General features: G+C 51.7%; 1 protein-coding gene across 3 annotated transcripts in view; it reads right to left on the bottom strand.

Moving 5' to 3' along the window:
* Positions 1-1,187: 1,187 nt before the first annotated feature.
* CAMKK1 (calcium/calmodulin dependent protein kinase kinase 1) overlaps positions 1,188-26,358 on the bottom strand; it is a 26,756-nt gene continuing 1,585 nt past the window's right edge. The window contains exons 2-17 of one of the 3 annotated variants that reach the window (XM_011359793.2): positions 21,245-21,333; positions 20,600-21,001; positions 19,673-19,720; positions 19,152-19,205; positions 18,707-18,758; positions 18,372-18,505; positions 18,002-18,038; positions 17,224-17,245; positions 15,937-16,025; positions 12,621-12,820; positions 10,658-10,711; positions 9,830-9,903; positions 7,991-8,078; positions 7,637-7,765; positions 5,545-5,648; positions 1,189-3,476 (exon numbers count right to left, since the gene is read on the bottom strand). In XM_011359793.2, coding sequence (XP_011358095.1) covers positions 3,404-3,476; positions 5,545-5,648; positions 7,637-7,765; positions 7,991-8,078; positions 9,830-9,903; positions 10,658-10,711; positions 12,621-12,820; positions 15,937-16,025; positions 17,224-17,245; positions 18,002-18,038; positions 18,372-18,505; positions 18,707-18,758; positions 19,152-19,205; positions 19,673-19,720; positions 20,600-20,959 — 1,518 coding nt within the window. In that variant the 5' untranslated portion in view covers positions 20,960-21,001; positions 21,245-21,333 and the 3' untranslated portion in view covers positions 1,189-3,403. Of the gene's footprint in view, positions 3,477-5,544; positions 5,649-7,636; positions 7,766-7,990; positions 8,079-9,829; positions 9,904-10,657; positions 10,712-12,620; positions 12,821-15,936; positions 16,026-17,223; positions 17,246-18,001; positions 18,039-18,371; positions 18,506-18,706; positions 18,759-19,151; positions 19,206-19,672; positions 19,721-20,599; positions 21,002-21,244; positions 21,334-26,358 lie in introns of all 3 variants that reach the window. The other 2 variants (XM_011359794.2, XM_011359795.2) reach the window with 2 other exon arrangements.

Genomic DNA, 26,358 nt, shown 5'->3' with positions numbered 1-26,358 from the left:
TGGGATGATGAACCAGTCAGGAATTTTTCTGACTGCAGAATAAGCCCTTAGAGGGAGGGACATCTTTGACAAGGAGAGGCAGAGATGGGGAAAGGCAGTGTCCTGGAGAAGAGGATAAGCCTGAAGAGCCATGGGGAGTGAGGAGTGAATGGCGTGTGGGTGGGTGGGGCATGGGTCAGGAGAGCATACAGAGAGGCCATTGGGGCTGATGGCAGGAACATCGAATGTAAGGCTGAACACTGTAGGGAACACACAAGAGTTCTGAGAGGGATGGGCAAGGTCAGGTGGGCACCCAAGATCACCTTGGCAACTGGTGAGAGGATGCATTAGAATGCTGAGGACCAAGGCCAGGAGACACATGAGGAAGTGAGAGATGTTGGGGTCCCAAATTGAGGGCCTGTGGTGATGGGGAGGAAGTGGCAATAAAAACCTGCTTATCAGTCTTGGTATTTGGGGAACTTCTGCCTGGTCGCCTGCACCCCTTCTGGAGAGGACTTGGTAAAGCCCCTCATGTGACCTCCATAAGATGACCAGGAAGCAGGCAGGAGCAGCTCTGGCCTCCATTTCTCAGATGGAAAAACTGATCACCACACTGGGCAGCCTCTGGCTTGGTCTCCTTCTGCTTGGTCTCTAGTTTCACCCAGCTGGGAGCTCCACAGATGGGCAAATACCAATCATGCAGGGCATGCCAAGCCCGTGGCCTCTAAGGCTGGTTCCAGGGAGCCCCAGAGGCAGAAATTTCTTTTTTTTTCGGGGCTCATTTGCTGAGTACTTACTCTTACTCTGTGCCAAGTGCTGTGTCAGATGCCTGGCACAAGGACTTCATTTAACTTCATAAAAACTCTGGGGAGATGCTGATATTATCTGTATTCGATCCATAAGGAAACCAAGACTCCTACAATGACTTGACAAGGTCACACAGCTATTAAATGGCAAAGCTTGGATTCAAGCTCAAGGCTGTCTGACCTCAATGATGACTTTTTTCATCATGGCCATGGAGGGCCTTAGTATGAACAGGGAGCTGCAGGGTCCAAAAAGCCCGTACTCATGCCCAAGGCTAAGGGGGCACAGAGAGGACACAGGGCCCCTGTCACAGGGACTCCTGTGAGGCTCCATTGGGACTTCTGCCCCATGAGTTATGGTGATGGCTCCCAAAGACCAGATCTTGGCTTCCCTGGATCCCTGTAAAACAGGAAAGGTGCCCTCATGGGTAGCCCATTGGCTCCCAAACAACCTCTCCTTCAAGGAGGGGCCATTGGACCTGCTCAGGAGACTGAGCCGAATCCCGTGCTATAGCTCCTCATTCCCCAGAGCCAGGCCTCCTCCCTCCTTCCCTCCCCTCTCACTTCCCCCAGAGCTCTTCCCACTACTATCCTGCTCAGACCCTTCCAGAAAAGGTAGCAAAGCCAGCAGGTCCAGCCGGTAAGAAAGAACACACATCCAGATGCAGAGAATGCACAATTTTTCTTTTAACTCAAGAAAGGGCTTTTATTGTTTTTAACTCACTTCCTGGGAAGTTAATTTTTAAAACACTCTTATGGAGTTTGTTCATCACGGTACCACAGTCAAAAACAATGATGTCCAACCAAAACCCTCAGCGATGGGGTGAGCGCCCCATTCAGGCTCTGACCCAGGCAGTGAAGCTTGGCCCACCTTTGAGCTCTGCAAGGGCAGGACCAATAGATGAGGACCCCCTGAAACTGCCACCCTCCAGGCTCCAGTGCAGAGATGCTCAAGAAAAACTTTCAGATCTGTGACTGGCCTCCCATGAACTCTATAAAAGTGTTCTTAAAGACAGTACCGAATTGCTTTTTAAGCCCTGGGTTATGATGCCTTAGTGGAGATGAGCCAGGGAGAAATGTGGACCCATTGACAATGGGCCACATTCTGCTCACAGCCTTAAATAAACATAGAAACTATATTACAGATGCATGTGCCAGTGCAAGACATGCGAGTGTGCTGTGTGCAGCAGATGGGCACGCACATGCATATGTGCGTGGAGGTGCAACGTACACCCACAGGCACAGAGATGTGTAGGACACAGGCACTCCTCCAGCCCAATCTCCCTTTCCTTCTCAACACAAGTCCTCCTGCGATATAAAACCCACGCCAGCGACTGTAATCCTTGTTTGGTCCATGTTTTCAGAGGAGGTATCTGAGTCCTGTTTTTCCTTTTTTCTTTGGGGGTCAATCTCTTGAGCATTTGATCAGTGAACACCAAGCTATCAAGTGACATCTCCAGCCCAGCTGGGTCAACCCACACACTTCAGGGGTCCAGCTCTGGGCACGCTGGACAATGACTGTCCTGGGGGTGAGGCAGAGGCAGAAGGCCCATCTCTCTGAGGCCTCCTGCCAACATGCACACTCCACCAGGGTCTTGTTTCTAGTGCAGCTCTAGTCTGGGCAGTTTGTCCTTCATGATAGGAATGTGAGGGCATCTTCTGGGGCCAGATAGCGAGGCCAGTGTAGGATCAGAAATTGGATTCCAGTTACTTCAGCATCGGCAGGGCCGCAGTCTTGTGAGTCCAGGGCCCTTGGTCAGCGTCAGCTCCTGGTGTCTCTTCTGCAGCCATGGCTCTGAGGAGCCACAAAAAGAAGGAGTGACGTGGGCAGGGAAGGTATGGTGTTCAGGCCTCTGCTCAGAACTGTAATTCAGTGCATTCTCCAGATAGTGCCAAATGTGAAACCCAATCCAGAAAGGTCAGTCCATTTCACCTGGCTGCCAAATAATGGTGGGATGTGCTAGGGACAGCTCGTTTGACGTTCCCGAGCAGGGTTTTGCACCCCCTTCCTTCCATGTTAAGAACAAAAGTAAGACAACGAAAAAAATGAATTTGAATTCTCCAATTCTGACCCCCACCCCAGTAAGGCCCAGGAATACCCATCAAGGGCTCAGAGACTCCATACCAGTGTTCTCAGAAGACACCAGTTCTGGCAGCAACCCCTGACGTGGGCAGGGTACACCTCTCTATGTACGTGCGGCAGCTGAGCCAGGCCTGCCTGGCCCACAGCAGATCTCTGCAGTGGTGGTAAGCCCAGCCTCCACCTGCCATTTTGGTTTCTTGCTTCCTGCCTCTAGGCCTTGCCAACAAGCCAAGTGGGGTTTCTAAGTTACCAAGGGTACCTACCTTCCCCACAGCATGGGTCCTGCCAAGCAGAGCCAGGACAAGGAGAAAGGCCTCGAGGGAGCCCTGTCCCCCAGCCCCAGATGACACATATTCCAATCCTGTCCCTGGACACGCACGGAAGTCATGCAGCACGACAGGGGAAGGGGAGCTGGGAGAGGGGCCACAGTCCCTAGCCCCCTGCCCGCAGGGGCAGCTGTCGGCATGAGGGCAGTGAGTGAGCCTTTGGAGGCGTGGGATGAGCGTGCTGCTGGGCTGCCCTGGGCGCATGCAGGGACTCAAGACGCAGCCTCATCTTCTTGGACGCCAGGGAGCTCCGGGCTCTTGACACCTTCTCCACACCCGTCTTTCCTGTTCAGGGAACACCAGGGGCAGAGGGACCTTAGGGGTCAGCATAGGCACTCAAAAAGGATACTCTCACATACACTCACAGGCATTCATACCTACCAGCTCTCACATCCCCCCTCACCTACTTCCCCAGGCTTGCCCCCTGCATCATGGCCCCTTACTGGTTTCCCTACCCCAAATCTCACCCCACAACTTTCCATGGCTCCCTGTTGCCCAGAGGTGAAGTCCAGACTTCCCAGCCTGGCTGACAGAGCCTCTCACGATCTGGTCCAGCTGACTTCCCTGCATCCCTGAGTACCAGGCAGTTCACAGACTGTCTATGTTGGCCGATATCATCCCCACAGTCCTGGGTAGAGGGGCTTTGGTTTTGCATTTTCTTTTTGCACAGGGCAGAGTCTACCCATCAGTCTTAGGATTCTGTCATATATTCAATAGATTCCTATATTTGATTTTTCTCCTAAGATCTTTCTTTTTAAAATGACCAATGAATGCATTTTGATATCTTTAAAAAGGATCAATCCTATTTAACTACTGTAGAGTTTCAACAGTTATTTCAAAGCTTGAAAAACAGGCTATCGAGAACAAATTTGTAACTCCGATGAGGTAAAACCTGCTTTTCAAAATTAAACCTGGGTCACAGAATTATAGAATTTTATAGCTGGAAAGTATTAAGCCCAGTCCTTTCACAGTCCAGCAAGGAAACTGGCCAGTCTTCCCACTACATGTCTATAAAAGGACAATGATTGCCTTGCTCACTTGTATTCTTGGCAACTGGCCCTGTGCCAGGCTTGGACTAGGTGCTGGACATCTTAAGCCTGTGACTGGCCTGACCTACCACTAGGGGGCACTGAGCCACAAGCGCTGAGCTACAGTGGTCAGATGTTCAGGTTTGCTAGTCATGGTTTTGGCTATGCCTATAGTCCTGGCATAGTTAGTAACAGCTTCCTCTTTCACTCTCAAAAGTGGCTCTATTTGGATGCTAAATATGTGATGCCCTACAATAAGCTCAATTCCAGCACTGAGGCCTGCAGACCTGGGGAGCCCAGGGAACCCCTTTCCCCAGCCTTGGCCACTTCACTGAAGAAACAGAGAATAGGAAGTAAGCTCAGTAACACCAAGGCCTCTCCCAGGCCCCACTCCTTGCCTCTCATTGGCCAGAAAGTTTGTCAAGAAGAGGGCAAGAGGTTGGTAATACGGACATCCCTGAGGGCAAGCAACCTCTGACAGGGAACATACACCAGCTTGTCCATGATGATGGGACCCAGCACTTTTGGAGAGCCCACTAAAAGAGGGTGGCCTCACTCATGTCTAGTCCCTTGGACGGCACAAGTTAAAGTACGCTTTCCTGAGAGACTGAGGTACCTGGACTCGGTCCAGTGCTCCCTTTCTGGGGAACATGCCTTCCCCACACAACTCCTCCTCCCTGCAGCTTCCTTCACAGGCCAGAGTAAGGTGACTAACTTCCCAGAAGCACATGCGGGTCCAGGACCCTCTCATGGCTTTCTGTCTGCAGGTCTGTGTACAAACTCCAGCAGACCTTGTTGGAATCCCAAACTTTTATTTTAGTGAGGGAAGGTGGACAAGCTGAAGATGAGGCTCTCAGAGGTTGGGGAACTGCTTTTCTGACCTCTTCTAGCAGGTGGTGATTGCACAAGCCTGTTTCACAGTAGGGAGCCTTCAGCAAAGGGAGTTCCTCTTCCCCAGCCCAGTCAGCCGGCCAATCCGGGCTTACTTACTCAACAAGCATTTACAAAGTGCTGACTAGGCACACAGCCTCAGCAACGGCTAGAGGTAGCATGGGCCATTCAAGAGAGCAGCTAGCACTGCACTGGGCTAGGAAGAGTTTGCAGAAGTGCCCTCCCTCCACAGCCGAGCCATCCTTCTATGAGGAGCAGACATGAGGCCTGTCTGCAAACCTCTACCAGGCTGCCATGGGCCAAGCACAGAGGTACAGATGTGGTCCTACTCTGTGAGACCTGGCTGAGTCCCTAGGCTCTGGGCTCAGTCTACACAGCCCAATGACAATGAGAGTGGGGGAATGTGCCGCGGGCCTCAGCCTACCAGTACTTACAACAGTAAGTTTCCTGGAGCAGACAGGGATCGCTCTTCCCTCCGTGCTTGGGGCTCAAACGGGTTCCCAAAGGAACGCTTTCTCAGCATGGACTTAACCAGGATCTGGGGGAGACATGTCAGCATGAGGAACACAGGCCCCCAGGGTCCCAAACACACTCTCCCCTCTGACTTCCTGAAGGCAGCTGCGAGGTGGGCCCTGCTGAGGCTCCCTTTAAATCAGCAGAGAAAGAAACAGTATTCCCTCCAGAGGAAATGACAAGAGCATGGAGGGTGATGGCTGATGCTCAATTCAGGGAATAGGGAAGAACCCAGTGCAACTAGTGCATGGGGGGCTGGGACATCAGGCTGAAAGCAGGGCTTTATCTTGAGGGCATGGGAAATGCCTCCTCTCTGAGGCAGGAAGGATGGAGTAGAGGAGAGGCTGTTCCAGGCAGCAAAGAGGAAGCTGCACAGTGGCCTGGGGAAGATGCCCAGAGGCACTACTGCGCCCTAGCTCTCTGACTTTGTCCCTCCTGTAACAAGGAGAGTTCCACGCCCCTGCCCACATACACACAAACACACACACATGCATAGCGCCAGGGGTGCATTCACTTTTTCTTTCATTTATTCATTCAACAACTATTTATTGAGTGCCTACCATATACCAGTCACTATTCTAGGCACAGGAGCCAAACTGAGGCAAATATTCTTGCCTTCATGGAGTTTATATTCCAGTTGGGGGGTGGGAGAGGCAATAAATCAGACAAATTAGTAAAATATATAACATGTTAGTGGTAGGGGCTAAAGAGAAAAAATAAAACAAGGAAGGGGGCATGGTATGACAAAAAGGAAGTTGGAATTTGAGGTAAGGCACCAGGGAAGGCGACTTTGAGAAGGTGACTTTGGAGTAAAGACCTGAAGGGAGTGAGGAAGTGAGCCCTATGGATGGCTGGGCAGGGGCATCCTGGATAGGGAAGAGAAGTTAAAAGGCCCTAGGACAGCAGCTTATGTGGCACATTGTTGGAACCAAGTGAACAGAGGGAGGAGAGATGAGGTCAGTGAGAACACTGTGGCGGGCAGGCTATACAGGGTCTTGCAAGACAGTCAGGGCTGTGGCTCTTACTCTGAGTGACATGGGAGGCTGAACAAGCAGGGTCTGAGCTGAGAAGTGACATGACCAGGTCACCAGGACCACCCTGGCTGGTGGTGAAGGTGAGGATGGAGGCAGGGGGACAACTTAGGAGGCTATTCCAGTGCTTTAGGAGAGAGGTGATGGTCGCTAAGACCAGGGAAGTGGCCTGTGGGAACTGACTGGCTCCAGGGACCTGACAGAGCCCTGGAGCTCTACAGAGCACAAGAACAGGCAGGACTTTAGCCAGTTGGCCGACCAGGGCCTGGACCCAGCAGGGAGGGATGAAGTGCATGAACCTGACCTACCCACAGCACTGCACAGCTCTCTCCTGGCCTTGTGCTCACCCTGACTCAATGTGGCACCTCAGTGCAGAGTGAGCCATGGCTTTCAGTATCCCAAAATCCCCAAATGGCCATCAGGGACTACATTAGTTACTTCCAGTGTTAATATGGAAGATGTTCAGGGGAAGAGAAGAACTAAAATGGGAGAGAAGAATGGAGGGAACATACAGGTGGTACCTAACTGACACGTAGGGGGACTCTGAGGCTGCTTCCTAGGCCTTTTCATTGTCATATCCTTGGCACCTAGTACAGTGTCTGGAAAGCAGCAGGAGTTCAATAAAAGAAAGAATGGAAGGAAGGAAGGGAGAGAAGTGGGAAGAAGAGATGGAGGCAGGAAGAAAATGCTTCTTCTAGTCATGGTGAATGCTGATACTCTGCAAGGGCAGAATGTTTTTTTCAATCATTCACTCTCCTCACCAAGTCTCCTGGCCTCCCTACCATGACGCTGAATAATGTGGCCACTTTCCCCATGGGCCTCCAGCAGAACAGTGTGGCCTCAGTGGCCCAGCTTTGAGGGTGGCAGACAGACGTCCTTCTGAACCCCCACAGGGCCCAGCACAGAGCAAGTCTCAGGCAGTGGCCATTCCCTCCTCAGGCCCTCCCAGGACAAGAGAGCCTTCTGCCCCTCACCCTCTTACCACCGTGGTCCAGCTGGGGATGAGCTTGACCGAGTTCTTCACCTCCTCCTCGGTCACCTCCACCACGCTACAGTGCTCCTCCTCTGAGGGAAGGGGCTCTTCCCCATTCTTGGTCACCCATGGGTGCAACTGTGGAGTTAAGAGGACAAGGAGGGGTCAGGGCCACAGGCAGATAGACACACTGAGTCAGTAAGGGACCACGAGCATTCTACCAGCATTAATGGAATCTGAAGCTCACAAACCCCAAACCCAAACACAATACACATATATCTTGGGGTAGGGTTCTACAGGAGAAACTGAGGCCTGCTTGCTCTGTCCCGGCTCAGCCCAGCCCAAGACCTCTGTTTTCTCTACCTTGATGTCTGGCACCCCAATTCTCGTCTCGGGATTCTTGTCTAGCATCTTCAGGATTAGGTCCTTGAGCTCCTCGCTGACCTCTGGCCTAAAGAGGGGAAGAAAGAAGATGAAGGGGACATAGTTGATGAGGATCCTTTTCTTCCCACCTCTCCCCCCGCCACCCTGCTCTGTGGGTTCCTTGATTAGCACCCCAGGGCAGAGACACACCGATTCTCATTTCTCAAATAGCGGGAGGGACACCTCCAGGGTACCAGGGAGGAAGGAGAGTTCCAGAACAAGTGTATGGATATCCTTCTTTCCTGAGTAGGAAGTAAAACAGTCTCCCTCAGGAGACAGAAGCCACAAACACAGAGTTCCAGGAGTACTGGACACCCCTCCCTGGGTTGCAGAGACGGTGAGAATAATGTGAGAAGACCTAGTGTGGGACACTAGTGGTCTTCACTCTCACTTGCAATCTTATCCTCTCTTCCATCTGGGAGGTGGCCAGGAAAGATTCTCCCTTGACAGAGGAGGAAACCAAGGCCCAGAGAAGTTAGTGAGTTAGCATATTACTACCGAGAAGAGTGAGGACAGGGAAGAAGGACTCAGAGGGAGGGGGAGCAGGACCCTCAGCCTCACATCAGCCTGAATTATCTCTGTCCAAACTCCAGGCTTCTTTGCTACCAACATCCTTAGGGAGCCCATCCTTTCAAGCCTGCGGAACCCACACTTGAGACTGCTGGTCTTGGTTCCCGTTGCTATCCTAAATGCAGAACGCCTTTGAAAATGCCTGGGCTGGGGGAAAAAAGATAGCTTTGGCAGGGGGTCCTGCTGGAGGAAAGGCACAGGAGACAGGCAATTACAGGAAGAGATGGATCCAGTTGACTAGTGTTGCAGGTGAAGGGCAATGTGGTGGCAAAACCCAGAGATCCTGGAATGCCAGGGCCAGGGCATGGCCTCTTCCTGTGGGCTTTGGGAAGCTTCAGAAAAATTTTAAGCAGGAATATGGTGATATTTGTTGTGCTTTATCAGGGTCAACCTGGCCTGATTGTGGTGGCTGGACTGGATAGAGGCTGGTAGCAGGAAGACCAGAGAGGAAGTGGCTGGACAAGGCTGAGGCCTGAATGAGGCAGGCACACAGGTGGCAATGGAGCCAAGAGATATATAAGAGGTGAATTCAAGAGGGCTTGCAGACCAGACAGGAAGTGGGCACGAGGGAGCAGGAATCATTGAGGACAACTCCTAGGTTGGTTTGTGACCCGCCCTGGGCACTTTAAGCAGATGACAGAAGGGCCCTGAAAAACGAGGAGCCATGGTAGCCAACATCATGATTAGAGAAATGGCTGAGCAGGAAGGCCTCTACACAGTCCCTCTGGGCTCAGAGGCCTCAGTCACAAAAAAAGGCTGGTAGAAGGGAGAGGCTTCAAATCCCAGACCCACTGATAACTCTCCTCCATGCTTCCACTTTTCCATCTGTGAAATGGGGGAGCACACTGCCATCTTGAAGCCACACAGAGTGGGGAGAAGGTAGAGGTTCTAGAGTCTGCATAGAACTGGTGTCATTGCCCCCACTGGAGCCTTCAGCGAAGGAGCAGTGTGAATATGGGGCCTAGGTCATACCTGCCCAACTCCTGGCCTCAGAGCTCTATCTGCCAATGAGATCCATCTGACCCATTGCTCTCAGAGACCCTACTCCACAGTCCCAGACCTCTATCTGCTCAGGGGACCCTCCCAGGGAACAGCACCCCCACCTCCAGATCTATAGGAGGGAGTGGGGCCTTCAAAGGGCAAAAGCTCTGCTAAAATTCCAACATGCCTTCCTGGGGTGGGCAGGGGACCCCTTGGCAGACAACTCACTCATCGGGAAACACCACGGCCTCATTCTTGATCTTCTTGTGCAGGGCCAGGATGTAATCATCGATGAACGGGCACTATAGGTGGAGAAGCAGACAAAGGATGCAGGCCCGGAGCCTCGACTCATGCTGACAGACTGACCCCATCTCTCCGGGGATGGGGGCAGCTCTGGGTGCCCCCTCAGATGGGAGGGAGCCCATCTAACTTGTTCAGGACCTGACACACAGTAGTGCTTAACAAACACTGACTGAAGGAATATGTCACTGAGGGCGCCATGAAGCTAGGCAGACTCACCAGCGTTATAGCCACCTGCAGAAAGGCCTCTACTCCCAAGGCCTGAAATTTGGGAACATGTTTACAGAGATTCCCTCCTGCCCCTCAACGCGGTCATTAGAGTGGGAGTATTTGTGGGCAGATATCTCAGCCAAGTCAGTGATGGACATCCCCAAGGCCCAGCCTGACCCAGAGCAGGAATCGAGGACAATTTAGTGAATGAATAAATGACTGAGTGTGTGAATGAATGAATGGCATCAAGGGACAGAAGGACAGAGAAGGACAGGGAGCACTCTGACTGGAGAGATGATGACACCACTATCCTCACCTCCCCCCTGAATGTCTGCTGTCTCAGGACTCTTTCACGTGAATCCCCTCACAAGGGAACAAAGAGGAAAAGAGAAAAAGCCTCTTTTCCCTCAGTCTTCTCTGAGGGAAGAGCCAGGTGGCCTCTTTCAAACGTCATTTTACTTTAGGACACAAAGGGAAGGCCTGCACCTGTCATTTATCTTGATTCCGTTTGGCCCAACCCCTGGTGCCAGTCCACCCAATACTCACCTTCCCATAGATGAAGCAGTACAGCGTGACCCCGGTGGCCCATACATCCAAGGCCTAGAAAGAAAACAGCTCATATCAGTCCCCCGAAAGGAACCAACACCCTTGCCCACCCAGTTCCAGCAGGCTGTGGGAGAAGGCATGCAGAGAACCTCCTTCCTCAGTTGTGTATTCACTCAAAAAACACTCCCAGACCCTTGCTCCATGCTCGACTCTGTGCTGAGCACTGGGACACAGGGATGACCAGAACAGGGCCCCTGCCCTTTAGAGATCCCAAGTCTCCTTGGAGCAGGCCTAAACCAAGTAAGTTTCTAACTTAGCAGGTGCGAAACTTCCTTCCTCTACAGGGTTGCATTTGCTGTACCCATCGTACAGATGCACCCCAGAAACAGTGGTCTGTATTGAACTTATACGCACTAAACCAGCTCATCATCCCTTTTCCTAATGATCCACTGGTGAAGCCACCATCTACCTTTTCTCTGACCCCAGAAACAGCCCTTGCTCACACCAAGGCCCTGGCCCTTGTCCACTTCCACCACTTCTCCCAGCTCCCTCATGCTCTGGTTCTAACACGTGCTCTCTCTACATTTTCCCTTTTGGAACCCCATCTCCTCTCTTGGTGTCCACTTTTTCTCTCATGTGAGTGATTCTCAAATCTCTACCTACATATTCCTGCCACAGATGTGTCATCTGAATCCAATAAGGGAACACCAGGCAAATGCAAATTGACATCATTTTACAAAACAACAGGCCTGTTCTCTTCAAAATGTCAAGGTCATGAAAGAGAGAGAGGCTAAGGAACTCATCCAGATTAAAGGACACCAAAGGGACATGATAAGTGAATGCAGCGAAGGACCCTGGATGGGATGCTGAACCAGAACAAGATAAGGCTTTTAAGGACAGGTTCGGGAGAAATGGTGAAATCTGAATAAGATTCATTATATAATAGTCTTTTATCAATGATAAATTTTCTAATTTTGATAATTGTACTGAGATTATATAAGAGAATGTCCTTGTTCTTAGAAAACATCCACTAAAGTATTTAATGATAAAGTTGGATAATTCTCCAGCTTAACTCTCAAATGGTTCAGAAAAGTGTCATATGAATATATGTAAACATAAGGAGAGATGGTGAAAAGGTAAATGGGACAAAATGTCAATAATTGATGAATCCGATTAAAAAGATATATGGGATTTTTTTTGTATTATTCCAATTTTTCTGTAAATTTGGAATTATATCAAAATTAAAACTTTTTTTTTTTTTTTAAATCTGTCTACATCCCTGACCTCTTGAGCTCCACACTCACTCATGTATCTAAATACCTCTCATCCACTGCCTCTTTGGCAGGGCACAGTGGGGCAGCCAGCATTCCACAGGTGAAAACAAGTATGTGCCTGGGGACACAGTGAACAGCAGCCCCTGCTCAGAGGCAGCCCCTCCTGCCTCTGTCATTAGGAGAAAGCTCAAACTTCTAGGACTTAATGCCTCCCAAGCCCCACCATGCCCTTAGCCTGTGCCCCTCACTTCTCTGGTACATTCTCTATGCTCTATCTCCTGCTCAAATCCTCCCTATTTTTCAAAGCCTAGTTCAAACCCTGCCATGCCCAGGAAATCTGAGTTGAGCCTCCGACTTCCCCTAAACATGAGCTCTCCTGCCCTTTCCACCATCTCCAGAAGGGCAGAGAGCTGGGCTGTGTGGGCTCTGTCTGTTCCACAGCCTAGTCCAGAACTCAGCACAGAACAGTTGGCAGGAAATATCTGCAGGGGAGACTGGGTGCCATTTTGCTGGAAAATGAGAAGAAGCCAAAGTTTGTCGACTCTAGGAAGAGGAAAACATGAAGGAAGGAACCATGTTCAGTGTTCACTCCTGAGACACAAGAACCCTCAGGTTGGAAACCAGGCCTTGCTGCACGCTATCTCACCCCTCCACCTGAACCCCAACCCGGCCCAGGCCCTGGAAACCACCTTCCCACTGAAGCTCTGGCCAGACTCAGAAATGGCTTCAGGGGCCATGAAGGCTGGGGTCCCAGCTGTGCTGGACAGCTGAGCATCATTCCCCTCAAACTGGTTGCTGACGCCAAAGTCGGCAATCTTGACGTGTCCGTCGTCCCCCAGGAGCAGGTTGGATGGCTTGATGTCCCTGTGGATGATCTTCTGGCAGTGCACTGCAGAGAGAGGCAGCTTGAGTGCTGGCCTTGGGAGACTGCTGCCCAGAACCCCTCTCCTGCCCTCGCCTGGCCAGGGAAGGCTGTCTCAAACTTCATGAGGACCTCGGAAGAGAATTGTGGAGTCTTCTGCTCCACTCTGCAGTGAAGACACTGAGGCTAGCCCAGGCCATTCAAAGCAGACAGGATGGGACTCTTAAGAACCTTTGGACTCCAAGTCCAGGGCTCCCTCCATGGCAATCAAGGCACCTGTTGCTGAAGGAGCAGGTCAGAGGAAACTGGGGAAAGGGCCATCGCTGACCCTCGCACGTGAGCACTGTCTGCAGGCTCAAAGCCAATCAAAACCTTTCCTCAGTCTCATTCCCCACCCAGCCTAGTCAGAAGTGTTCCTTTCTCAGGCTTAGGGCAGGATTGGGGGGTATCCTGCAGAAATACTGCCTCAGCCCTAGGGACTCTGGGCTGAAGGAGATTCAGAGAGGGAGGGCACCCCAGGCCTTGGGACTGCTGTGATGAACATGGAAGAGTATGGGTCAGCCTTGTCTAGTAGGCAGGGAGCTCACCCTGCTTTCTGGGGCCAGCACTGTTGGGAAGAGATGAGCAACTCAGACTGAGCAAAGGCACTGACCCGACCCTACTGCCACTATATGCTCCCTGCTCAGCAAATACTTTCCGCTGGACTGACAGACCCCAAGATATTGTAGGAGAGGAAAGATGGAAAGAAGAGCAGGAGAGGGAGAGGAGGAGGAGGAGAAAAGGCAGGCTGGGGACCAAAGGAACGACTGTTACATAACAATAACAACAAAACCAATGGTCCTATAGTGATTGCCTGGGTACCAAGAGCACACAAGGGATTTGGCACACACCCATCAGAGCACAAAGGCTCAAGGGGCTATGTATCTGGCCATGAAAAATGGTCTCAAATTCTTATCTCAAACCCTAGCCTCACCCCTGAACTCCAGGCTCTTTATCTACATGAATATCCAGTAAATATCTCAATATATATCTCAGTATTTCTTAATAACACCTCTAATTCAGAATTTGATTTCTCTGTCTGCAATCCCCATCACCACCGCCACCACCAAACAAAACAGAAAACCCCTTCTCCTCCTCTAGTCTTTCCCATTCGGTTAATGGCATATTACCAGTTGCTCAGGTGTCTCTCTCAGACCCCACATCCAAATCATCAGCAAGTCCTATGGGCTCAGCCTCTAAGATATTTTCCAGATCTGGCTGCTTCTCACACTCGCATTGCTGTGCTTGCTCCATCTATAAGAATCAGACCTGGACTCTCCAACCACAGAGCCTTCTGTGATAGCCTCAATGCTCCCTTAGAGAGACTAGAATCACAAGGCAGGTCATCAGTGCCCCATGCCTCTATTCAATTGCCTGGTCAGCCCTGGTGCTCACAATCCACCGGGAGAAGCACTTTACTGTGACTAGCTGGGTCTTGCTAAGGCTTTATCGAAATAGGATTAGTCTTTTTTTGTTTTTGGAGGCAGGGTGGAGGAAACAGAATAGGAGATAATAGACCCTCAGGGGAGGAGAAGGTCCCAGAACAGCATGGGGTGGAGGCCAAGCCAGTGCAGGGTGGTGCCCACTGTAGACCACACCCAGCATGAAATGGCCCCTTCCTACACCTTAGGCCCTTGCTAGAGACTCTGCAAAGCCTTCCTACCTCTGTGCCTCAGTTTTCCCTTATGTACAAAGAGAATATTAATCTGAGGGCATTGGAGTGGCTCAAATGAGATAAAAACAGTCCTGGTTCCTGTCACCTGAGCTGGGCCCTCATCCTGTTTCCCCACGGGGAGAATATGCTCCTGATAAACCAAGCTAAGATTTTAGAGAGATGGGCACCACTCCTGCTCCCCAAACCAGACCAGAAGCCTAGGCGTCTGGCCACTCTACCTCCTTCACATCTCCTCCCCACTGCCACTGTCCTAATCCAGGCCTCACCATCTGTCACTTGGGCTATAGAAACAGCCTCCTCCCTAACCAGCTGGCCGCCTCTCGCCCTTTATCCAGCCACCACACAGCTGCTCGACAGAGCTTTCTAAGATGCAAATCCTATCATGCCCCTCTCCTGCTCAAAGCCCTCAGGGGTTCACAATGCTGACAGGATGAAGTCATGAATGTCTTCTGTGGCAGCATTCCCATCCTTCAAGTGTGGCCTGAATAGCATTTCCTGTATCATTTTTCACTATGATCTCCTGCTCCCCTCATGCTTCAACAAAATTGAACTTCTCCCCATTCTTAAGTAGTACATGCCCACTCCCGTCTGTGCCTCTGCCATGCAGTTCTCTCTGCCTGCTGTACTCTCTCACACATCCCTCAAGCCTAACCAACAAACTCCTACTCATCCTTTAAGACTCATCACGAGTAGCTTCCTCTGGGAAGCCTCCCTTGACCTCTCAGTGCTCTGACAGCCCTCGTGCCTCTCCAAGCTGGGCAGGCACTATACTACATCATCTGCCTGCTTAGATTCCTGTCCCTCCTACTAGGCTGTAACATCCTTGATGTCACATCCAGGTCCTTGTCATCTCCCCTGCCACTGGCTGTCACTTAGTAGGTACTCATAAATGAATGAATGAAATGAATAAATGAGTGAATAAAGGAATTACATAGATAGAGGCTAAGCTAACATCCTCCCTCCTGAGCTCTCATCACTTTAGGGCCCCTCAGAGTAAATCTACCCTGCCACCACCCACAGGCTCCATGACAGGACAAATGCTTGAGCAGCTGGACATCAATTTCTTCCTTCCCACATCTCTTGAGGCCCTGTAGAGAGGCTAAGCTTGGCTAAGAACTCAGCAGAGGAGAAATGTAGACCGAATGCCTAAGATGCAGAATGACTTAATGGTGACCAGGTGACCAGGAACTGTGAAGGACCTGGCGCATGCCCGATGAAGTCCGCTGCCACCCGCTTTCAAGAGTTTTTGGCCCAGTCAAGTAGTACTAAGCAGGTCCATGTCTCTGCCCCCAACTGAAGCTGACTGGCCGATAACCACTGACTGACAGAAACTGCTCAGAGCCGGCTCAGTCTGGGGTACACCCTGTCCGGTATACCCCTCCCCTGTTCCCTGTCCCCAGTTCCAGGGGCCAGGCAGCCCCTCACTCACAGTACTCAAGGCCCAGGATGATGTCCCGCAGGTAGAGGCGAGCTTGCTCCTCGGGGAAGGGCTTGTCGCAGGGCACCTCCATGACTGGCCTATGGGGAGGGAGAAGAGAAAGGGTTTCAGTTGAATCAGGTTGAAGAAAGGCAGGCAGCAGATGAAGGGGAACAGGGGTCCTTCCAGCCTCTCCCAGGAGCCTTCTATATTTAAATGGGTCCTGAGGACCCAAGAGATTAGCTTTTTTTCCCATATAATGAAAATTTAAAAACACACAGACACAAATATCCCTTTACAATCATTATAATTTCAAATTAGGTTTATCTTAATTTCTGATTGGCTCAATATCACTTCTTCTAAGTACTTAATTATCTATAATCAAGCAGTTGCAAAGATGCCAGTTAGAGCAGTGTTTTTCAAACTGTAGGTCCAGATCCAACAGAGGGTCATGAAATAATTTAGTGGGTGGCTACCGCTTTTTATCTAATAAAGCAGAATATATCAGAGTATATCATGTAATAAGGATATGTGCTGTTTTGTAAAACTTTAGTTCTAGTTACAGATATAGAATGGCAATGTGAAACTCATACTTCTCACTTTAAATAGAGGTTAAGAACATTTCAAGGACCCTGAGTCTTAAAGGGACACCGCTGTCTGCGCTCTCCCCCAAACCATAGCCTGTATTTGAGACCTCAGCAATTAGGGCTTCCAGTCCACCCAGGCCCATGCCCATCTGCTGCTCTACACATACCCTGAGAAGGCCAAATAAGGCAACATGAGTTAGAACCCTAGGTTTCATGAGACTTACTGTGTGATGGTGGGCAAGCCACTTACCCTCTCTGAACCTCAGCTTCCCCTCTTGTAAATGGGAAGGAATGAAGTCCCACCCATCCAACTTACAAATTTGTAAAGCTGAGAGAACCCTTTGTGATTTGTAAGAGTTGAGTCCCATCTCTATACATGTAAGAGTTGAGTCCCATCTCTATACTTTCACTTGACAAACACTTCTTCTCCCTCTCCTCCATCAAAATCTTCTTTCCAGTTCTTCAAGACCCGGTTCAAAACCCACCCCATTTTCCAGAGGCCTCCCTGACTATTCCAGCCTCACTGGCCCACCACCAGTCTTCAAAGATTTGTCCTCTTGGTCTCTCATTTCACCCCAGACCACAGCTCCCCAAGGGGAGGGCCTGGGCCTCTGCTTTCCCCTAGAGTAGCTGACTCTAGGACTAGGGACACAGGGAGGGAAAGGAAGGCCTAGATGAGACTTGACCTGCCTGATAGGGATGGGGAACTCACCCCTTTCTCAGGAGGTCAAACACTGAAAGAAAAGAAAAGAAAAGAAGGTAAGGTGCAGCCAGGCTGGCAGAGCAGGTGATGCCAAGGTCCCTCCTTGTTCTGGAGGCCAGGAGGGGGGCAGGCATCCAGGCATAACTGAGGGAGGGACAGGACAGGGGTTCCACAGTATCAAAGGAGGTAAATGGGTGAGAGTGGGGTCTACTACGAATGTGCCTCATCTGATTCATGAACTCCTTCAACGAGGCAGAAAATTTTCTAAAGGTCATAGCAGTTAGGTAGGTAGGAAAGGGAGTGGAGACTAAAGCCTTGGCCTCTAATTCATACACCAGTCTTCCTTCTGCCCCTTTTCCTGAGGGCCTCTAAGCCCAGCCATGAATCAGGCACCACAAACTTAATAACATTAATACTAACAATAATAGCTAATGTATCTTGCATATAATAACTCATTTACTTCTCACATCAACCCTATGAAGTGATACCATCATTATCTCCGTTTTACAGGTGAGGAAACTGAGGCACAGAGCTATTAGACAGCACGTAGCCTGCTTCCTGTATCTACCCAACCCATTGTCTCTCTGATCAGTAGAGGCGGGGCTTGGAAATATCTGTTGAATCTAACTGGATATTTTGAGCCTGGTTCAGCGGGGCTGGGCAAAGGAACCTAGGGACAGAGAATGTGTGTTTTCTCCTTGCCCCCCTCTGAAGGTCATAAGTGTCTGTGAGGAGCCGTTGGACTGACCCCAGGTAAGCTGCTTTGGGAATGAACTGGGTCACTCACCTAAATAGAGGTTGTCCTCAGCTGGGTCATCCAGGACCTGGTCAGGAGGAGCAAACATGAGGCTTGAGGAGGCATGGAATGGGAGCCTCAGACTTTCTTGTCCTCACCAGCCCCCAACCCACAGTATGCTCAGACAGATGAGGTCTCAAAAACCATAGATACTCATTCTCAGTGAGACTCTGAGACCATCCTGAACTTACTCTTGAAGCTTCCCTGCAGCCCCCGCTCCAAGTCTGGCTGTGAGCCTGGAGGCCTCAGCCGTATCTGCTCCCTCAGCGGGATCCCTGGGTCTGTGCTGAGTGCCCCCAGCACCAGAGGCTACTCAACAGGTTGAGACACAGATTCTCAACGACTCACCATGGCCACCTACCTCAATCAGCTTGACCACATTCACATGGTCCAGCTTCTTCAGGATGGCAATCTCCTGGTACACCCGCTCTAGTGGTAGCAGCTGTTTGGCTGGTCCTCCCTGTGTAGCTTGGGACCCTCTCGGAGGAGGGCGACCTGTGACCAGGAAGGGGAGTCAAGCCCCTGCAGCAGGAGGCTGGGCCTCAAGCAAGAATCTTGCAAGACCATAGTCTTGTCCCCAACCCATCAAGCACACACCCGCCTTTGTTCATCCCCAGTCCTAACAAAAACTAGCTAGCAACCAAGATCTGCCCCCAGGCTAGGGGCTCCCAAGTACAGGACCCGACAGATACATACGTGGAAAACCATACTGTTTCAGTAACTTCTTTTTGGAAAGAACTTTCATTGCCTGAAGAAGGAGAGGCAGAAATGTCAATGTGTGCAGCCACCAGGGGCTAGGACAGGCTGCTTATGGTGGAATGAGTCCAGAAAGGCACATTGGGCATCTGCGACTGGCATTGAGGGTATGGCTGGGTGTGGTTAAGCTGGATGAGCGCCTGAGTTTAGGCCTTACCCCTATTCCCCAATAAGCCTTTCTAGAGCTCTCCCCTCAGAGGCATCCAGCCGCTGCTTGCATATTCCCAGGGTCAAGAAACTCACTGTCTTTGCAACCCCTATGGACAAGAAGTTCACTCCCTTCAGAGGCAGCTTGTCCTCTGTCTTCCCAGCTTCTGCCCATCTCCCACCCCCAGCTTTCTAGGATCCAGCTTGGGCAATACCTCCCTCCTCTCCCCAGACTCACATAGTGCCTGTCTTCACTTTCATTGTAGGCCAGCCTCACCACACCGTAGGCACCCTGCGGATAGGCACAGGTCAGCTCCACCTGGGCAGAGCGATCTCCCCCAGGACTAACTCAGGAAAAGGGGAGCCTGAACAGCTCCGGCCTCCTCCTCTTACATCCCATCTCCACCCCCCACCACCAATGGGCATCAATTTCAGGCAGATGGGGATGGGGTTCCTGAGCCCTAGTACCTGCCCCTGCCTGGCTCAATGCAGCTCCATGCTTCCCCCAGCCCCTCCTTATCTTCCATCAAAAACTCTAGGGAGTCAGGAATCAGGAGTCATCTCCCACCTCCATCCCCCACCCACCCCAGGTATTTCCTAAAGAGAACAAAATTTTCCTCACTTCCAGGCCTGGGCCTTCCTGCCTCTGTATCACATTCCCAGAGGAGAAGGGATTATACCAAGCAGAGGATCCAGACAGACTGCCTTCGCAAAGCCCCAAACGAAGTTCTCACTGCTCCTGGCCTGCCCCAGTCCTACCTTGCCAATTTCACTCTGCAGCTTGTACTGGTTCAGCTGCACACAGTCCTAGGGGATAAAGAGGGAGCATCAGGTAAAGCTTGATCCAGAGGCAGCAATGCTCCTACCTCAGGAGCCTATTCAAGGCCCAGTGCTGGCCCTCACTCCCAGACCCCAGGTCTCATCAACCTTTCAAGTTGGGATGAGGAAACTTGATGGTGCCGACACCACCAAAAGTGACAAGAAGCCTTGGATGATGTTTGAAAACATGAATGGTGAGCCATGGTTATACTTTGCTTCTGGGAAGTGGGGAAGGAAAAATGCACTGATTTCTGCCTGGATGCTGGGGTCTGGGAGATCCAAATCTATAAGAAACCCATGAGCAAGTATTTCCGGAAGCAGCTGAATGTGAGGTCTAGATAGCATGGACAAAAAGGAGGAAAAGAGCCTTGGGGACAGAAGACCAGAGCCCTGGCTCAGGCATAAAAAGCTCTGAAGGCCACAGATTGCTCAGTACTCAGGTTCACTTTCAGATCTAAGTGGCAAGGACAGAGCCAGTGGAAACCTAGAGGCTGGAACCATGCTGGCAGCTTCTGAGTCAGAGCAGACTCAAGAAAGCAGGATTAGGGGTGGGGGCTCACGCTGGAAAAGTGACTATGTCTGTCTTCAAATCTCTAAGAGGACTTTTGGGGAGACAAGGGAGGAGCCTATTTCCAAGGCCTGGACTGGGTGGGGCTGGGAATGGTGGGAATTATAGGAGGCAGAGGTTGGCTCAGATGGAGCTCCCCTGGGTGCGAAGAGGCCTTATTGAGAAGTAGTAAGCTCCCCAACTCTGGGGATATGCAAACTAAAGGCCACACAGCTGTGTGGCAGGAATAGGAACAGAAAGGGTCTTCACTGAGGACTACTAAAAAGCTTGTGAGCACTCCCTAGCTCTGCCCGACCAACCTCTGCATCCGAGATGGCCACATGGTGGGACTCGATGGTGGGCCTCCGCCAGGCCCGTGGGGAAATGTGGCTGGCAGGCCCTGTGGCATAAGGCCCAACCTGGGCCTCCAGGCAGCTTCCTGCTGGCCGCTCCTGCAGGGAGAACTTCCTAGCTGAGAGGCTGGGTCGGGCCAGGGGAAGTCTTGAAGCACTGCTGGGGATCATGGAGGCAGCTCTGGCCCGTGGCGGAGGGTCCACACCGTTCCTGGCAGGCCCTGGGCCGCCATCCACCTCCTCCAAGTGGGCCACATCGATGGCTGCCACTCGCTCCACCAACTCTGCCCGAGGGTCCTGGCAGCAAATTGCTGGACCCCCCTCCATGGCCGCATTCAAGGGGGTCCTCTGTGCAGCCTTATTGGGAACCTGAGAAGAGAGGGCAGAAAAGGCTTGAAATTGGCCACAGAGCAAGGAGGTCAGATTTCTAGGCTCTTCTCCCGTTACAGTCCTACCTGCATGCTTTTTCCCCACCTGTTCCCTCTGACTGGGTTGCCAGCATTCAAACTCCTACTAAGTGAAGGAGTTCTAGGAACTCATCTGGCTCTGCTGCACACCAGCCCTCTAGACTTCTAGTGTTTCCATCTGTAAAACAGGCATAGTCATGCCTACCTTGCTGGCTTCTTAGGGAAGCAGGGAGAATCTGATCCTCTGGAATCAGGACAGACAGATACAGGCAGAATACTGGAGGCCTAGCAGCCCTAGGAGAAACAGAGTCCAGGGTCAGCTCAGGCCCTGAACCAGCAGACATCCCAGTGACTCACCAGCCCCACCCCTTGACAGCAGAGCATTCCAATGCTGCCGCCTGGAAGCTGGCTAGGTGCTGGTAATGCAGAGGCCTCCCAGATGATCCAGGCCCACTCGCCTCCTTCAAGGAGGCCTCCCTGATATTCCAGCCTCCCACCCCTACCCTTCTCACAATTTCCAGGAAGATTTCCCTGGGACTCCAGCCTCTATCATCTCCTTCAGGGAGGCCTCTCCAAGGCAAGTCTCCCATTACTGCCTTCTCTGCTCCAGCAGAACCTGCAGCCCAGGACAACGTCCATTAGGGAAAGGGACTCTGCTTTGGTAGCTGTCAAGATAGACTTCACTGCACTAAAAGGTCATTCTTTATTTTTTCTGGTTTTCCCTTCCAGTTTATTTGTGTAGCCAAAATGTTTTGCTACATCAGCTCAGACTAAGATATTCCCCCTGGCCTGGCCTTATACCTACCCTATTGCAGTCTGAGCCCCAAACGAGGCCCCAGGCCAAGGACTTGAACCCCAAACCAACCTCCAACCTCCAGTCCTGGCCCTTACTCTTGACCACAATCCTGGACTAAACACTGACCCCAAGCTGAATTGTGACACTCAGGCTGGGACTCCATTTCTGCCCCAGGCCAAGCACGGGCCCCACCCCAAACAGATGCCCCTCCCCATTCTTGGGCTAAACTAGGCATCTTCTTAGGAAAAGTGAGTGAACTCCTGACCTTCTGCCCTTCCTGTCTGGTGGTAACTTCCTCTGTCCCTACACAGTAACTTCCTCTGTCCCCACACAGTGACTTTAAAAACGCGGTTTCTGTTTCACCCCTCATTCTCCCATCGCTGCTTTGACAGATGTCAAGGGGGCACTGGAGTCCACTGGCCACAAAGGAGCCTAGGCTGAGTCCCAATCCTGCCTGCTAACCTACTGTGGTGCCCTGGGTAGTCTCCTTCCCGACTCAAAGCCACAGTCTCTCCATCTATACTATGGATGTGGGACCTTCCCAAATTCCCTAGGGCCACAGCAGGGCTTAGAGATGGATCGTGGATAAGGGTATGGTCCAGAACCCTGTGCCTGGTCCACAGAGTGTTGAATGAGTGGAAGCCTGGAGGTGGTGAAGCTGATGTTGACATGCAGAAAGGAAAGGAGCAGGGCATCCAGATTGGTAGCAGGAAAAGACATGGAGGCTGGACCCAGAGGAGTATGTGTGTATGTGGGTGAGGCTAGAACATCAAGGAGGCCTCCCTGGAGGAGATGAGAGAGGGGTGAATAGGGCTGGAGGAGGTGAGAGGGGGCAGTGACTGGAGTTAGGTTATCAGAGAGGCTTTGGGGACCAGGCCCCATGCAGGAAGGAGGAAGCCAAGGCTGAAGGGAGTCCTCCAAGCCTGGCTCATCCATCCCACTCCTCCCTGTAAGTGGCCCTCCCTGCTGCCCATCCTCCTCACTTTGCAGGCCCTTTTTCTCTCATCAGAATATAAACTCCATATATTCAGGCTTTGTTGGCCTTGTCTCTATAGGATCATTGGTGTCTTCAGCTGTGCCTGGCACAGACTAGGAACTCGATAAACATTTGTTGAATGAATGAGTGGTTGCCATAGTGATCATTACTGCCCGGTCCCCATTAGATAGATGGGAAAGTAGCCTCAGAGAGGGAATCCCAACAAGCCTAAGGCCCCAGCCCATGGCAGGGAATGAATGAATCAGTGTCAGGAATTCCTGCCCTCCGGTTCTGGGCAGGGACAGAGGGAGAGAGCTACCACCGGCAGAAGCCAAAGGCTGCCCTAGCCCATAAAATTTGCATCTGATTTCCTCCTATAACTCCCTTCCTCTTTTCTCTGAGGAAGAAAGAGGCCCAGCAACGGTCAGGGATGGTCCAGGAGTCACACAGCAAGTCAGAGCAGAGCCTTCCTGCTCCAGCCTGGGGCCCTGTTACCTGGTTTAGGCTTTGTACCTTCCTGGCCAAGCCCCTGGGCACATGACTGCACCTCTGCGCCTGGGTTTTCCTCATCTGCAGAATGGGGTCACTAGCAGTCTCAGTTCCCTGAGCAGGCGGTTGTGAGGAGGAAAGGAGTGAACGCCCATGTAGGGCTCAGAACTGGGCCCGCCACAAAGGAAGCCCCGTAAAAATGAGTTGTTATTGTGCTGCTGTTGTTGTGATTGCCTGGCACATGCTGTAGCCCAGATGGATGCGAGGGCGGCACCAGGAGGCTGTGAGTGCTGACGTCAGGCTCTCCACCCTCCCTCCCGCCTGGATCAAATTCAGGTGACTAAGCATGTCCGTTTGAGAGGCAGTCTGGGAGGCCCCAGGTTCCTGCCTCATGTCCAGGCAACAGGGCCTGGTGCCCTAGGTTATGCATGTGAGGGCATGTATCCACACTTGAGAGAATGTGTGCAAGCAGGGCTGTGGGTCTGGGGTGATGACTTGTATCTGCGTGTATGTGGGGGAGGGCGGTCCACACATAGGCACACATCTGTATGAACACAGAAAACAATTGGTGTTGTCTATAGGCATGTGTAAGTGTGATCATCTGTACTGTGGGATCTACTGGAATCGAAACGCAGAAGGTCAAGTTTAAACTTTCAACATGGTCACCTGTCCATCAGCCTGGGGCTGCCTGCTGGGCTGGGCTTTGTGTCTTCGGCAGAACCTAGGCCTCTTGGCAGCTCCCCAGGGGACCTCTCGAGGCTCTCCTCAATCTGAGACCCCAGAAAATGTTCTGTAGAAACTAACTCAGCAGATAACTAGTGGCCACATGGGCAACAAATGGACAAACAGGCTGGGACCCAGACCCAGGGCAGAGCAAGGACTCTTCCAGGCATGGGGAGCTTCCCACTGTTCAGCCTAGTCTGCAGCCAAGAATAGCCAGACTCAGGCTCTCCCTCACTGGGAAAAGCTACCCCAAACCTGATCTCCCAGGCTGGGGCTGTGTTGTCTTAAACAAGTCATGGAGCCTCTTGGAGGCTGTTTCCTCATTTCTGAATCAGATGGCTACCATCCTGCCAACTTCCAGGGTTGTAAAAGGAAGTAGATGAGATTGTAGACACTGAAGAAGTCTGTGCCCAAGCAATGTGGGGCTAGGACTTATCTGTGTCAGGAAGCCACCGAAGGAGAGCCTTGATGTACTAAGTACAGCCCCATATCTGTCCCCTGGCTCCAAAAAGGCCCTAGCACATTACCCTCGGGCTCCTCCTACTAGGCTATGTCCCCCACCCACAGGTGCCTGGCTATTCCCAAAGGATGCAGACCCTAGTTCCGAGATCCTACTTGGCCAGGCCTCCTCTTTAGAATGTGCCACATCCACCTGGGTCCCCCAGAGGAGGCCCGGAACAGGACAGAGTAACAGATCCTGCTCTCATCCCAGCTGGTTCAAGCGGCACCCCCTGGGATGACTTCAGGCACCAGTCAGACCTTTCTGAGTTCTGGAAGGCTGCTGTGAACCTCAGGGCCAAGTTTAGCAGAAAACCAGCTACAATCCAGGCAGAGAGGACACACAGCACTGACTGGTAGAGGACTAACCAAAAGAGAAGGCTGTAAGGAGGTGGTCTAGCCACTAAGGCCAGACATGGAAGATGGCTCTGACATCGCCAGGCTGCCTCACAGGAGCTGTGTTTACGCTCCTGACAAGTGTCTGGATGGCCCTGGCAACGGGTGCCCTTGGAGGCTCCCGCCTCCACCCAGGATGACTCAGTCCCCTCCGGGAGGCCCAGGCGTCTGGTGCCAAGTCATACTTGAGGATGCTTGCTGTGAGGATGCCCCCTCCCACCATCCCAGGGGAGGCCTCAAGCACCGAGGTGGGCTCTGACCGATTTGGCCCGGCAACCCTCAGCGCATCCTCAGTGCACCTGGGTTGATGGTCTCCAAGCCTCCCCTTCTACCTCTGCACCTCTTCATCCTCCACAGCCCGTCTGAGCCTCCAGCCCAATTCTTTCTAACTAGTTGTCTCCTCCCTTTCATGTTCCTGGGCAGCTCAGACCCAACGGGGCCCCAATTCAACTCAATGTTTTCCCCAAGTCTGCTCTTCCTGTCTCCATCGCAGAGATGGCACCACCATCCTCCCAGTTCTCCCAGGGCAGAAACCCAGGAGCCCTCCTTATCACCCAGCTTTACTACCCCCTCACTCAACTTACTGCCCACTCTGGCCAAACCGCACCACTCGCAGCTTCCAGAACTGCAGACTGGGTTCTGCTGCCAGGCCTTTGTACAAGCTGTGCCTTCTGCCAAGAACACACCTCCCTCTCCTTTGCTGCCGGAGGACAGCTCAGACATCTCCTCTGGAAGCCCTCCCTGATCTCCCCACGTCTGGTGGAGGTCACCGAGTCGATCCCCTCTAAAAGTCCAGATTCAGGCCTCCACTTTCCTTTCCCATTGCTTCCATCCACACAGGTATTCCCACCTCCAGGCTCATATCCCGACCCCATCCCACCCCATCTTCCGTACCAGTTACTAGAGGGAATATCTCTACTATGCAAATATGGTCACAGTTGTTCCAGAGGAGGAACTTGGAATCTGGAGGACAGAAGGGCAGGAGACCTAGCCTCAGACTGGGAGTTCACAAGCTGGGGAGCAGCCAGGACACAGATTCCTGAGATGCAAATTCAGAGTCATTCATTCACACAACAAATACTCACTGAGCACCTGCTATACGTGTCCAGGAACTGTGCTGGGAGATAAAGCAGTGAACCAAAAAGACAAAGTCCCTGTTTTCATGCAGTTTAATTTCTACTGGGGCAAGAAGCCACAAACAAGAAAGCCTATAATTAACAGATGTGTCAAGTGGCACATGCTATGGAGAAAAATATAATCGTATAAGGAAGATCAAGAGTAAGGGGCTGGGGTTGCTATTTATGCAGTGTGGTCAGGAAAGGCCTTTCTGATGCATAATTTGAGAAGAATCTGAAGGAAGTGAGGGAGCAAGTAGTGTGAACATTTGGGAAGGGCATTTCAGGCAGAAGAACCAGCAACGGCACAGGCTGTGAGGTGAAAC

The sequence above is a fragment of the Pteropus vampyrus genome, unplaced genomic scaffold (genome assembly GCF_000151845.1).
Source record: "Pteropus vampyrus isolate Shadow unplaced genomic scaffold, Pvam_2.0 Scaffold50, whole genome shotgun sequence".
In the NCBI taxonomy this organism is placed as follows: domain Eukaryota; kingdom Metazoa; phylum Chordata; class Mammalia; order Chiroptera; family Pteropodidae; genus Pteropus; species Pteropus vampyrus.
The sequence above is the reverse complement of the archived record's forward strand: the minus strand, read 5'-3'. Positions and strand labels throughout refer to the sequence as shown.